At 34.5% G+C, this 14,861-nt stretch overlaps 1 protein-coding gene across 8 annotated transcripts in view; it reads left to right on the plus strand.

Annotated features, from left to right (window-relative positions):
* Nucleotides 1–14,763, plus strand: part of Fam13c (family with sequence similarity 13 member C) — a 117,059-nt gene extending 102,296 nt beyond the window's left edge. For 4 of the 8 annotated variants that reach the window (XM_071610736.1, XM_071610738.1, XM_071610734.1 and 1 more), the window contains 5 exons: nucleotides 1,115–1,326; nucleotides 7,215–7,310; nucleotides 8,587–8,786; nucleotides 10,023–10,124; nucleotides 12,963–14,763. In XM_071610736.1, coding sequence (XP_071466837.1) covers nucleotides 1,115–1,326; nucleotides 7,215–7,310; nucleotides 8,587–8,786; nucleotides 10,023–10,124; nucleotides 12,963–13,107 — 755 coding nt within the window. In that variant the 3' untranslated portion in view covers nucleotides 13,108–14,763. The remainder of the gene's footprint in view (nucleotides 1–1,114; nucleotides 1,327–7,214; nucleotides 7,311–8,586; nucleotides 8,787–10,022; nucleotides 10,125–12,962) is intronic. The other 4 variants (XM_027931259.3, XM_027931260.2, XM_027931263.2 and 1 more) reach the window with 4 other exon arrangements.
* The last annotated feature ends 98 nt before the right edge of the window (nucleotides 14,764–14,861 follow it).

Here is a 14,861-nt window from a genome sequence, read left to right on the forward strand (position 1 = left end):
CCAGTTGCATAGATGAGCATGTTTATGCCCAGAAAGGTCACACAGCTTGGAGATGGTAAACCAGAGCTAAGACTTGGTTCTCCTGTGTCCTAGTTCAGTGCTTGTCTTTCTTTATCCCTCTCTGGAGATGATGGTGTATTAATTAGCTCTAAAATACATTGAAACAGGACTATCGTTATTTACCAATAAATTTTTCTTCTTACCTCCACATCCCAATTTCATTTCTTAGACATGGGAGTGTTTCCAAATTTCTGGAAGGATAGTGATTAAGAAGTAGAAGGGAATTCATTGGTATTAAACTATAATGATGTAGCATATTTAGAAGATGTGCAGTTTTTAAACACAAAACTAGTATCACTAAAATTTTATTCACTAACAATACACACATTCCAAAAAATAAACATCAAAGAAAATGAGCTATGTAATTGAGAAATCAATATAAATAGTCTCATTAAAACCACCAGTCCCCTAACATATTCTGAAATGCAATTCCCTAATAAGTCCCTGGTGGCTTTTTAATTTTTAATTATATAAGTTTATAAAAAGCCACATTGCAATAACAGTGGTTCCTGGATTTTGAAACCTGGACTTCGACAAGTTTGTAAAATACGTCAATCTGGGACTGGCATTCCCATTTCCCCTTTCCTATACTTGCCTGCATTTCCTTGGGTATCTACATATGTAATGCCCTCTAGACGAACTAGTATTTCCACAGAAGCTACCCTGATGAACATACGACTTTCAAAATTTACATCAGCAAATCTTTGGGTATAGAATTCAGGTGCTATAAGTAGGTAACAGGTGGGAACTCTGGGGTCAGGTACTAATGATCTTCCTCCAGAATTCTGCTGAAGTCTACACCAGAGTTACTACTACATATTATCCTCTGCTTCATGAGGACCCAGCTGTTGGGGCTCACTGTTTTTACACTTGTTTGGGTGCTTGTGAAATTAATCATGGTTATTAGGGCTGCCCTTGCCACATAGAAAGCTATTATTAGCATTTTTCATTTCTACCAATATGGCATCCAGCGAGGGAATTCCTGAAGGGTTCTACATTCTGATTAGGGATAGTGAGTCCTCTTCCTCATGGTAACTCATGACCTTTCTCTTAGAATTAAAGCTGAAGCTGTCTGAAGAACAGAGGAGTGCTCCCAAAGGCCCACCTAGAAATCTGTCCTGTGAGCAACCCACGGTCCCCAGAGAAAATGGGAAGCCAGAAGCTGCAGGCCCTGAGCCAAGCTCCTCTGGAGAGGAAACTTTAGATGCTGTGTTGACATGCCTGAAGGAGAAGAGAGAGCACCTTCCTCTGCAGGAGGATTTTAAGGTACCTGACCATATCATCATGGGGCCCCAACATTCCACATAGTGCCAGTAAGATCATCCTGTTTACCAATTTATCAGAGCACTTTGCCACCATAGACATCTTTAGGAGACTGGCTCCAAACTTTCAGTCAGATGATTTCTGGTGGGTTACTGGCTGTGACCTCTGGGCATTGCCCAATGATTGAAGGATGTACTGCTGTTTGTGAGGTTATAGTTTTGTATGGAGGATAGAAATTGGCAAAGACATAGGATATATCATCCCTTTCTCAACTAATTTCCTTCCCTTACAAATTGGCAAATGAACTCAAGACTGGGGAATTAGTATATTGTCTGAAAGGACAGAGATCCAGTTATAGTCCCTTCCCCACATGTTAAAATATAATAAAGCCGGGATGAGGCATAAATAGCAATGAAAGTGTTTTGGTATTTTATGTAATAAGGACAGAGAGATAGGGTTTCTTTGGAAGTGTTAAGTTAGAACTAAAGACTTCAGATAAAATTGGTCTAATTTTATCTGAAATCTTTAGTCGAATTCTTTAGACAAATTAGTTTTGAAATCTCAGACAACTGGATGGAGTTACCACTAGACATTAGGCTATATGATACTGGAGCTTAAAGAAAAGTCTTATTGTAATTAACAAAGAAGAAAATGATCAGCATTTACCTGGTTAATCCCCCATCATCCTACTTATCATTGCTTCCATTTCAGTTGTGACAGGGAAGCTTTCCTGTGGTTCTTTTGTATCAACTCTAAGACTGGCATAGTTGCGGTTTTCTCCTGATTAAGAGTTGAAGCTATCCTGTCATAGCTTCATGTCTTCTGCTATCCCTACACTTTAAACTTCTTGCATTCTTCATGATCCCTTAGTGTCTGTACATAGTAGGTATCAAATACATGTTTGTTGAATAAACGGACAAATGGACAGGAACAAACTAGCACATTTATCTTCAGTATGAAGTCTTCTTGAGGAGAATGATGCTTTTCTCTATTGTATTGTACTTAATCTGGTCTTAATAAGGTGGTAACATATATCAAATCCCAGAAGGCTCACAGTTAGCCCCTAGGTTAGTCCTTTACATTGGAACTTTGTGATCTACAAGTAGAAATTGAGCTGTGGTCACTTCCATCTTCATGAAATACACTGTTGTTGTTTTAAGTCTAAAGATATGTTGTGAGTAGTGAATAGTTTTTCATTTGTGTAGCCAACCTATTCCATCTCCCACCAAAGATGCCAGACTTTTGTAATAATATCTATGGATAATGTCTGTGTATACAAACACACACACCCAGACACATCTATGGTTTTCTAGGGGTCTCTCCTGTATTACCTTGACCACATTTACAACAGCATTTTTGTCAATACCCAAATCCTAATTCTAAATTCTACTCAATTAGGGCAGTGAGGTAGTGTTGGGTTGGTATAGAATACTTAGACTAGGTTTTAGTGCTTAACTAACCACTTGATAATCATGTTTACTTAGCAAGTGAACTAATTCTGAGATTTAACTTCCTCATAGGCAAAATACAGATAACACTGATATAATTATTGTGACAATAAAAGAAATGCCTTGTGACTGGTAGACAATCATTCATTTGCAAAAAGATGCTAGGTATAAAAAATAAGAGAAGTCATGGTGGGGTTTGCTGCCCTCTTGGAGCTCAAGTTCTTAGAATGGTATACAAGATATGAACAAAATCAATAAGGAGTTTGGTAAGTACTGTGCATGAAATTAAACAAGTGAAATGATAGAAAATAATGGGTATGGTTTCTTCTTTTGCTAGGGTGATTAGGAAGGCTAAGAACATGACAAGTTTAGGCCAAGAGGGGATGAAGAAGATTCTTGAAAAAATTGGAAGTATAAAGTTCTTAAAGGAAGGAAGAGCTTCTTGTGTTCTTGGAATTCACAGGTCTGAGGGCTAGAACACAGGATGGAGTGAGATGAGAGGCATGAGATGAGATCAGAAAGGTAGATGGGAATCCATCAAACAGAATCTTTTAGGCTTTGAAAAGAATTAAGTTGCCAAATGATCATAAGCAGAAAAGTGATGTGAGATGAATCATATTTAAGAGATCTTTCTGATTGCTGGCTGAATCATAGGGGAAAAGTGAAAATGGGAAAATGGAATTAGTGGCTTCATTAGCGTAGTGGCACTGGAGATGGAGAGAAGTGAACATAATCAAAGTATATTTTGGTTGGAAACAAAAAGAACTTGCTAAAGCATTGGATAAGAGAAAGAGGAAGAAAGGAGGGATCCTGAATGGTGATGAGTCCATTTACTGGCATGAGAAAACTAAGGAACAGGGCTGGAGTCAGTGGAGTGCTTCCCACATGTGAGATCCTGGGTTCAATCCTCAGCGACACATGAAAATAAATAAATTAAAATAAAGGTATAAAAAAGAAATCTAAGGAACAGATTTCTGATTGGGGATGAAAACTTACAAGGGTTCTGTTTAGGATACATTAAATTTAAGATCATTCAAGAATAGAGTAACCAACCATCCTGGGAAATGTCTCAGTACTAAGCAAAATGAGATGGTAGTTCATCCTTCTGAGGCATCTAAGTCAAATAGGCACATACATGCAAATGAATTCTGAAGATTAAACAAAAATCTCTGAGTGCTTCAAGAGTTATCCTTATATAAATGGCAGTTATTTCTATTACTCTAAACAAATATATATGTTAGAAGCCCCTTCAAATAAACATGGTAGCCCTATAGTAAGTGAAAGTTTGAGGCCTCTAGCTAGAGAATCTAAAGTTAACTATGTAAACTTACATACTCAGTATTATTCCTGAGAGAGCAAGACACAGTATACCATGTTGTGGCTAGTCAGCTGTAAGATGAGTCCTCAGGGTGAGTCCAGAGGCTACAAGCATGTCTCTAAGGCAATATTATATATTTCCAAAGCAGCGATTCTTATTTCTGTTTCCTCAATAAACTCAGCAACATTTCACGTCATCTCATTAGGTTCCATTTCTTCAAACTCAAAATGCCAGATGACTTTCATCTGGGATCCTTCCTTGCCTTATTGCTAAAATTACATTAAATATTAAAAATTTTAAAGTGAAGAATGATTTCTTTTCTGGAAACACTTTTATTATTCTTCTCAATTTTTTTGTATTATTTTATATGACTAGAGTCAGAGCCCCTGCTGATGCTGATAATTCCTACAGTATTGCCTTCTTGATTCAGATATCAGCTAATGGGTAATTTCCTTCCTTTTTTAGCTATGGATTTTTTTTTTAATTTCACTTTTGCACACAGGGCATTGTAGTGCACCAGAAATGAATAATTCTACTTCCTTCCTAATTCTATACATTGCTGGCTCCCTATAGTATGTAAGATGTATCTACCTTTTAATTTTTGTTATGTGAATGGAGGAAACCATGTTGAGTAATCTAAAACGGCCAAATAGAGCTATCCAGAGTACAAATGGATGTGCTATTTTCAAGGTAAGTATAAGCAGATAAACCACAAAGGATAATTATACTTACTTCCTACATTTTTATAGTAGAAGGGTTAAAACTAAGAGGAGACTGAAGAAAGAACTTGTATAAACTTAATATGATCTAATTTGTTGATAGCTCAACAACTTTGCCTTACAAAAGCTCCTAGCCCCCTATTGCAGTAGATAATTCAGTCATCAAAGACTGGTAGAGTAGCCTAAAATTGAGATGGTTTTCCTAAAGGGAAACACTATTTAATGGTCAGCCCAGATATTTCTTGCTGGGTCCTGGTCAGAAAGTTGGAAACAAATCTGCTATAATTCTAGTACATTTACTAGTGTACTTATTTTCCTTCCTTCCCATGGAACTGATGCCAGGTATTCTTTTTCAGAAAACCACAGGAATTTATAAACAAAATAATTCCTAATAATCCTCATAAAGGAGCTTTCTCTTAAAAGTCAGAAGGAAAACTGACATTCTCCTCTCTGAACAGTGAATGATAGAAAATTTACTCTTTAGCTTTATGAATCAAGTCCTGCCAAGATTTCTCTTTGTCTAAGAAACACATCTGAGCTGGTTACTGAACCCTCATGTTTCTCTTTGGGGATTGTTTCAGTAATGATCCTAAAAGTAAACTTATGGAGTTATTAGAGTAAAAGGTGAGTACATACATTGTATGTGTTACCCTAGTTTTAATCTTTAATTTTTTTTCAAATGGCATTTATCATTCTAACTTTTTGGTGACTCTTATTGCATTTAGGATCAATTTTAGCTTTTCTAGAATGGGTAATATAAAATCACAAAAATCAAATTTCAAAAGAAAAGCCAATAATAGATACATAATTTTCTTAAGTGTTTTCTATAGAATATATATAAAATCCCAAATGAGATAGCAAAAAGCATTATTTCAATATTTTTTGAACTTAAAGATGGAGATTTTTTTTCCTCCTTCTGTCACCTCTTAAAATACCATGGAGTGCAGTTTGGTAGACTTTCTTTTTTTCATGGAAAGGTGTGTTATCACTAAGAAAATGTTTATGGAGGGACTGGGCTAGAAAACTAAAGCCTTTAGGAGTTATTTAACCCATGCTTAAGAGGCTTATACAGGGAGGTGATCTTTCTCTCTACTGAAAAATAAAGAAAAATGCAAGAACTTAGGTTATAGCTTGTGAAATATATATGAAAAAGGACTCTAAAATTAGATTTCTTTTTGTATATAAACTTGTGTTGACAGTATGGTAGTAGAGGCTGGGTTGTTTCAGGTACCAAGAGAACTTAAAAGAATTATGTGATGTGATCTAGGCCCTCCGGAAACTTTGATTTGGGGAGATAAGACTGAAACACAAAACAGTTAAGGAAACAGTTAAGATAGAGAAGTTCAAAGAAAAGGAGATTAATATGGGCTACACTGGTTTGTAATTGGAATGGGCAGACAGTATTCTAACTGGGAAGCTTAACTCATGGTTAAGCCATTTTCTTTTCCCTCAATTTTCTCTTTCAAAGCTCTACAAGACTGCTGTTTGGCAGTCTGTCGTGTGTACTTTGATAAAAAGATATCTGAATGATTATACTTTGAGCTATTTCTATCACTCCCTTTTCACTACCTGCTGGTGCAAACCAATGGCATAGAATGAAAAGGAGGCTGTGAATAGTGGACATGTAGTAAGTAAATGAGGATACAAAGGAGAAAAATCAAGGCAAATAAAGGAGTGAAGTAGACAGAAAAAAATTGATACCTATTTAAAATTTTATATACAATGTGACTTGTGGACAGTAGTGCCTAGGGATGAGTCAGATGTAGATGGGTACAAGAATCCATTAGAATACCAAGAGGCTATGGAATTTCTTAGTTGAAAGTAACTTTGGATAATCAATTGAGAATACTTCACTATTTTCAGACTGGTCTAGAAGAGACTTTGTAACTGTAACCTCTTTGTTGTGTAGGTAGGAAACTGAGGGTTCAAGGAAGTAAATTGTTTTGTTCAAAATAACTTAGTTTAGTATCAGAGCTAACCAGTAAGCTAGTATATAATCATGATGAAGACCTTCATACAGTTCATGTTTGTGAATATAATCATTAAAGTCCAGATTAAATAGATATTTCAGAAGAAAAAAATCAAAGTCTTATTTATTCTTTAAAAAAGTGATTAAGAAGTTTCATACTTCCTTAAAGAAGTTTCATACTATTTATGCTTTGCAGACACTTTCAGAAAGCTTTTAAAAACCAACTTTCTAGACTTAGACCTATTCTTTAAGAGACCATTCTTAGAAAAAATTGACCTCTTACTACATACAGTATCTTATAACTTCCCCTTTTCTAATTAGTATTGTATTTCAGAAATAAAATCTTTCTTTGAGGCTTCGAGACTTTTATTTTTGGTCAAGAAAATTGACATGTTTTTAATCTTGTATGAAAAAGGAAAAATAATTTTGTTTTTCAGGTAACTAAGCAAGACAAGAACCTCATAAAGCCTCTTTATGACCGATACAGAATTATCAAGCAAATCTTGTCAACGCCTTCCCTTATTCCAACAATTGTAAGTCAGGATAACTATATTAACTGAAAACTTGTACTGGTGCTCTGTATTGATGTTTAGTTGGCACTGTCATAGCTAGTACTATTAGAATTGTGAAGCAGTCCTCTTGACCATATACACCACCGACACCATTGCTGTTACTTCAAAAAAGCAGGAATGTCATCTTCTCTAGACTCAATATTATGACTAATAATTAGAGTTATTATGCAGCAGAAATATATAACACTTATATATTTGAATCCAGTTCTAATGTCTGCTTTCATTACCTTGGATGAAGAGAAAAAAATGATAAATTTCAGTTTGGCATAATCTTATTTATAATACAGCTAGACAAACCAGAGCCTCTCTATTTTGCATGTATTGGTTAATTTTTCTCCTTTAATAAGAAAATTGACAGTATATTCCTTCATACAGTGCAACATTTGTTATTGTACAATTTGACTACACTATCTGAGTATATTTATTTTAATAGAAAATAGGAGTACTGACAATTGAGTTAACTAGGTTTAATAAAGAATGATATATGGGAATACAAAACTAGAAAAGCACCACAAATCCTACTTCATTAATATCCAAATAGCCACTTGGTCAAGATGTCAATATAAAAAAAGATTAAGTGTTTACAAATATAAATTTTAGTATACTTGAGTACATTTACAAAGAAAATAAGAGAATAATAATTTATAGTCTTTAAAGTTTTCCCATCAAGGAAACATAACTTAAAGTGGAATTTTCAGATTTCTCTACAAGAAAATCATTTGGTTGTGATAGTTATCAGAATATGTTAAGGAGGAAACCCACTTTACTTTGGTCTTCAAAGGGCTCTTCTTTGAATTCATCAATTTTTTAAGTGTCCTTTGTATCTGACCCACACTGGGCCCTGACTTGGAGTATTTCTGAATGGCAAGGTGTCTGTAGACCATCTCATCCTAACTCCTCTCACTGGTGTGAAGCTGGAGCCCAGGTATAGGTAAAAGGGAGGAACTATTTGGCAGTACAGTCCAGACTGGGTCACATCCTATCTGTGCCTTCTCTGGCCAAGCAAATACAAATGAACTTGGTGTTTTGGCTTAGCATACATGCCTTTTTGCTCATTAACTTTTCCAGGTTTTTTAATGCAAATGAGAAAGTTCTTGTTTGCTTCCAATTCCAGTTCTCAGCACATGGGTCACCTATGAGTTTTCATGGTGTCTATTTGTGGTTCCCCTTCCCATTTTTGCATTCTCAAGAGGCAGCATTTTGTGACTTTCTTACATTTAACTTTGCCTATGACAAGCAGGAAGAAGAAGACTCTGATGAAGATTGTCCACAGGGAAGCCAACAACATTCTTTACCAGATCCAGCATCTTGCCTTCCTGTCAGTGACCACCTCACCTATTCTAATGAAACTGAGCCTGTTAGGGCCCTACCACCTGATGAAAAGAAGGAAGTAAAACAACCAGCCCTCTCCATGTCCAATTTACATGAAGCAACCATGTGAGTATGAATCCTAAGTACAGAGTCTCTTTAACTTCTGGTTTGAGGTACCTTATTCATGCTTAGAAAGTTTATAATGACTATTAGGTCTCTCTAAAAGGAACTGTCCTGCAGAGAGTAGCCCTAAAAGCCTAATCTGATTGTCCTCTTAACTGGAAAATCTAGAAGACCAAAGTTATGAAGAACCACAGCTACCAGTAAAGTTCTGAAGATGCCATAAATGTTAATATTCAATTTACTTTAATCAGGCCTCTTTTTAGCAGGCTTCTGGCAGCAGTGTAACCCTTGGCTGTGTGTGAATCAGAGCTGACCTTTGAAGATGCTGGACCCAAAGGAGTTAAGATCCTGTTTGGGTCAACAAATATCAAAGTCTGTATTCTAGCCTATTATTGGAGAATCCATCTCATCTAAATGTAGGAATCCCTTAGCTTTAAGTAAATGAGTTGTTCTTTGTCTCCTAATGGATCTTCAGTCAGGAGCTATTTGTATTTTCATTAATATTATCATTACTCAGTAGCTGGCATTTTCTTGATCATTTGGCCTTCTTTCATTTATACATTACAGTCCAGATTATGAGATTTTCTTAAACATATTATATAGCCTGGTGAGTTTCTATATGCAAATTAGGATGAGGTAAGACCAAGAACCAAAATTAAAAATGAAGTTTTAATCTGTTTGGAAGTAGAAAAATCTTTTGTGTGTGATTTTAAAGAAAATGCTCACATATAATTTCCGATTCTCCAGATTCTCTGAAACCATATATAAGTTCTAGAATAAAAGAAAAACTTGCCATGGAACTACAGCTTTCTTCTGGGTCTTAGTTTCATTCCAAGGGGTTTTATCATCCTAACCACACTCCAGATTAAGGAAAGAATTTTCTTTAAGATCATTTCCTCCTTTATCTCTTGTTCAATCATCCAACTGCAGATGACTATTCCTTCAAACTGTCTATTCCATGCCCTCATCACACATCGCCATTGATCTCACCATTTCTTACAATGGACTCAATCCACTTGCCTCTTTTCTGCCTTTTCTCCTTTCCCATATTTCAATTAGGTAATTTCCTATGCTTTTGGGCTGCCCTATAGTTAGTGCCATACTTACTCAAGAGACTCTTATGATTCAAACACTTTTCAATCATAATATATTTATTTTTGCTGAACAGATAAGTCTGCCCATGATATCTCAATTATGTCAGTGCTCATTAGTGGCAAATATATATTTTACCTAATACAGGCCTGTACTTCTTGATCATCTTCGAGAAACTAGGGCTGACAAGAAGAGATTGCGAAAAGCCCTAAGAGAATTTGAAGAACAGTTTTTTAAACAAACAGGAAGGTAAGTATGGGCAGATTTTTTAAAGTTACATTTTCCCAGATAACTGTTTTTCAAAATAAGCTATAATGTTTTGCAGACCAGTGATACTATACAAAATATAAATAACTTCCATACCAACTTAGACTTGGAATTTTTTTAATTTAACATTCCAATAGGGCTGTTATTAGGAATGTTTTATGGGAGACTGTAGCTTTCAAGTATGACAGCAAGCTTTAAGAAATTAACAATGTGCAGTGGCACATGCTTATAATCCCACCAGCTTGTGAGGCTGAGGCAGGAGGATTGAGAGTTCAAAACCAGCCTCAACAACTTAGAAAAATCTTGTTTCTAAGTAAAAATATAAAACAAGGTTGGGGATGTGTTTTAGTGGTTGAGCACCCCTGGGTTTAATCCCTGATACAAAAAAATGAACTCTAAAAAAATAAATCTCTATCTTGGCATAACCTTACTATATTGAACTTAAATTTAACTTTTAAAAACACCTACTTGATTTTTCAGCTCATATAATTTCTTTGTTCTTGGTTCTACAAGCTCTACTTATTTAATAACAATTCTTTCTTTACTTTAAATATCTTCTTTAAACTCCAGGATGTGCCCCTGATTATTGTTTCAGGGATTGGTCAAAAGACCATATTCAGTCTTTCTATCCCTTAATAATTAGCTATCTCCTCTACCTATCCTCTATTTTTATGCCTCAACCTAAGTCATCTTATACATTTCATTAGTGTCTCTTAATTTTTAGTTTATCACCAACAAAATTACATATATGTAATCAGGAGATAAGTGTTACTGCTCTACTTCTGGAAGAGATGGGGACAAATCACATAGCTAACCTGAGAGCCTCAGCTTCTGCTTTTATAAGCTGAAATGATTTGACTCCTGAGATCATTTAGGAAGTTACAAATGTCATAAGAACATAACTGTCCCAAAGGCAAAAAGTTATTAAATGAGAGAGATAGAGATTTAAGTATTTGGGGGGGTGGGGGTTAGAGCATAAGCATTATAGTCAGTGATAATTATCTCCTTGGTATTCCTCCCCATCTAGGTATTTGTTTTTTTATGAACTGTTTTCAGATTCAGCAGCCTGGGAGTTTCCCTGATGAAGGGACTATTTTCCAAACATTCAAGCTTGGTCTACTTATCTTTAGTCCTTGTCAGCTTTTCCATTTCAGTTCATCAGAGAGCTATTCACTAGGAGTGGACCTATTAAGTGAGAAACTTTTTGCATTCAGAATATACGCGTAATTCACTCAAGTGTTTCATCTGAAATCGTTCTTGCCAGTGAATTGCTACAAGTCTAACTTATTTTTCTGCTTATGTTAACTATGTGAGAAATGTTATGTGTTAAATTTAGATGATTTGTTTTCTTCTATAAAACATTCATGCAACTTTCCCTTCAAAACATTCCTTGGAATAGTGACTTTGGACTGTCTTCTCTATTATGCTTTGCGAATACAGGTGACTTGTATTAAAAACTTTGATCTATGTCTTTTTAAAGGCATCCTGTGTGAATTTTTCATTTGGGGAATTATCAAGGAAGATGTTTTTGTAACCTAAATCCAAATAGTCACTGCATGACTAAATAGTCTAAACAGTTATAAAGTGGGTTCACTTTAAGATGTGCATACATTCTTTTCATAACTTTGAATTCCTAAAATAAATTTACATTTTTACCTGTTTGAACCCAGTATTCTACTTTGAAGAGTCAGAAAATTCCCAAGGTGTTGGTAGTCCTGCCCTAGTGGATTTACAGTGCTACTCCGCATGCCCTTTGACATACTGGAAGGTTAATTTTTTTGTGTTTTACGTACAGCGTTCTATTGTATCTCTGAGTCCTAAACCCACTTCTGATATACCTATATTTGGTTATGAAGTTGCATGCCCCCTTGTGGTGACAGCATTTCATCTAAATATAAAAGTGGTAATTTATTACAATTAAAATCAAACAGTTGAATGTCTAAGAAATATGAACTGTAATTTTGTTTTCCTACAGTATTTTATTGGGAAGGCCTAACTAACTATCCATAAAGTAAAATAACAATGCAAATGATGACTAAAAGTTTTATGGCACCATAAAAGTTCTCAGTAATAGTATATTACATATGTATCAAAATTTATGCCTTGTTACATATCCCAGTAGAGAATTAGTGTGAAGAGAACAAATTCAATTTGGACAGATAAATTACTTCACTCAATGAACAGCTTAGTGATTCTACTACACATTAGCAGAGATGGGCATTATAATTATAAGAAAACTTGGAGATGTTTCAAGTTTGTAGCCATTGGGGGTATATTTTCTTGTCACCACAAATTTATGAACTATTTATGATCAGATTTCTCTAGGGTTTTCAGGTTGACAATTTTAACAACTTTAAGACTGAACATTCTGCATAGGCATCGGCCTTTGGCAAATAGTGGGGGGACAACTAGGAAAGGACTAGCCTTTGTTTTTCCTCAGAATTTTCACTTACCCTATTGTTATACAACTAAGCACTAGATAGAATAACTGACATTCAAATCCTCCAAGGAAATTATTTATAAACATGGAAGAGTAAGTGAAGCTGAAGAATGGGTAAAGATGACTATGCAAAAACCAAGCAGAAGCTTCTACCTTGTACTTTCATGTATGAATTATAAAAGTATATGTAATGGGGGCTGGGGATGTAGCTTAAGCAGTAGCACGCTCGCCTGGCATGCACGAGGCACTGGGTTCAATCCTCAGTACCACATACAAATAAGATAAAGATGTTGTGTCCACCGAAAACTAAAAAATAAATATTAAAAAATTATCTCTTAAAAAAAGTATTTGTAATGACTTGGTTCACTGTAAACAAATAGATCATCTTTTCTGTTTTGCAGAAGTCCACAAAAAGAAGATAGGATACCAATGGCAGATGAGTACTATGAATACAAGCACATAAAAGCCAAACTGAGATTACTAGAGGTCCTTATCAGCAAGCAAGATGTGGCCAAAACTATTTGAGGTTCAGGAAATGTCTATGATCACTTTCACCCAAGATAAGGTCAAGTGTATTTCTCTCTACCACTCTTGCTAAGTAGTTCTGACATACTGAAAATGTAAGCACTTTAGCTGTAGTATTAGCTATTTTTAAGATGGGATAATAAGTGTAATTATATATGAGAAGGGATTTAAATGGGGGAAACATGCAACAGGTAACCATCTAACTGAGGGGGAAAAATTGAGCCTCCTCCATTCCAAGAAGAAAACTCAGTCAATATAATTATTTCAAAATGCATCCAATATTTTGTCAAATCTAAATAGTATATAGTTGGGCCACATTTGATAGGGAAAATTTATTAGTGTCCAAAGATTGTTTATATTGATGTATGGAAAAAAGCATGTTTGTTTTGTTTTTCCCATGAGGAAAACAAATTCTGCTTTTTGTGAAAGACAGCTAGTACAAAAAATAATTTATTTGAAATTTCTAATCAGCTTTTAAGTGATACAACATTGACTACCTTGTCCCTTAGTATGTTAAGCTTTCAATATCCTAGAATATACTAGAGTGTGTCACTGCTAATTTTTTTATTTCTATATAAAAATAACACATCATTTTATGTTATTTGAATTTTACATTTCTGGTTACCAAAGTTCATTCTGATAGCATGTACTTTGTGAATTATCTTTTGTCTATAACTGACAGATGTTTATATTATTAAAATTTTAAAATAGGTATTTTGGATAGATGTGTCTGCAGTATAATAATCTAATGTGATCATAGTATTATTGCTAATCTTTTGTTTACAATAACTAAAAGTTATATAACTATTTTTCCATTGGGAATATGCATTTTTCTTAATGTTCCAAGGTATATACTTTGTAATGTGAAAAAATTTTCTCATGCACTGTAGTGATTCATTCTATATAAAAACGGAAGGTTTGGAAATTGTTATAACACCTTGGCAAAGAAGCCAGAATATTTTATTTGCTTCATCAACATCAGTGTATATTGTTTTGTTATTTTGTACTAAATTGCTTTTTTATAAAAACAAGTAAAAGGTTGACATTTTTCTCATGTACCAATCATTTTTATGTAATGTTTAAGCATGAAGAAATTCACATTTTCATATAGTTTGGATGAGAATATTGATGATTTCAGAAGCAGACTATTTCAGAGGCTCATTTTCTCTGTATATTTCATAACTTTTATGAATGAGAATAATGTCCTTCATTAATTTGTTTAATTGAAGTCATCTACTTGGAACAGGACAAATACACAACTATTTGAGGTTTACAAATTACATCTTTGATAAGGGAAATGGTTTCGTGACATGTATACAATTGCTATTAAAATGTAACTATATATTCTATATGATTGTAAATATTTTATACAACAATACAAATAAAATATTTTTCTATTATATTTATTATGTTGAAACACAGTAGTTGTTTCCTGTTAGCTAATATAAATAACATAAATAACACTGTCAAACAACAAGTTGGAAGTGCTGACAATTCTAGGCTTCAAGATTTAACTCATGCTGCAATTACACCCTTTCATGCGGTTTGGAGTTATCCCAATATTTGTTCAGTAGATTAAAATGAATGCACATTTAAACACCATTTATAAGCCATTATTTTGTATTTTGCTAAAGCGGTCTATAATTGTTTTGTTATGTTTGGCATAAAGTAAAAATAAAAACATTGCAGCATCTAGGCAAAGTGTCAGAAGGAAAACATCATTGAAAGTAGTGGGAAAGGTGGGGAATAGGAAA

Source organism: Marmota flaviventris, chromosome 4, assembly GCF_047511675.1.
Source record: "Marmota flaviventris isolate mMarFla1 chromosome 4, mMarFla1.hap1, whole genome shotgun sequence".
Taxonomy (NCBI): domain Eukaryota; kingdom Metazoa; phylum Chordata; class Mammalia; order Rodentia; family Sciuridae; genus Marmota; species Marmota flaviventris.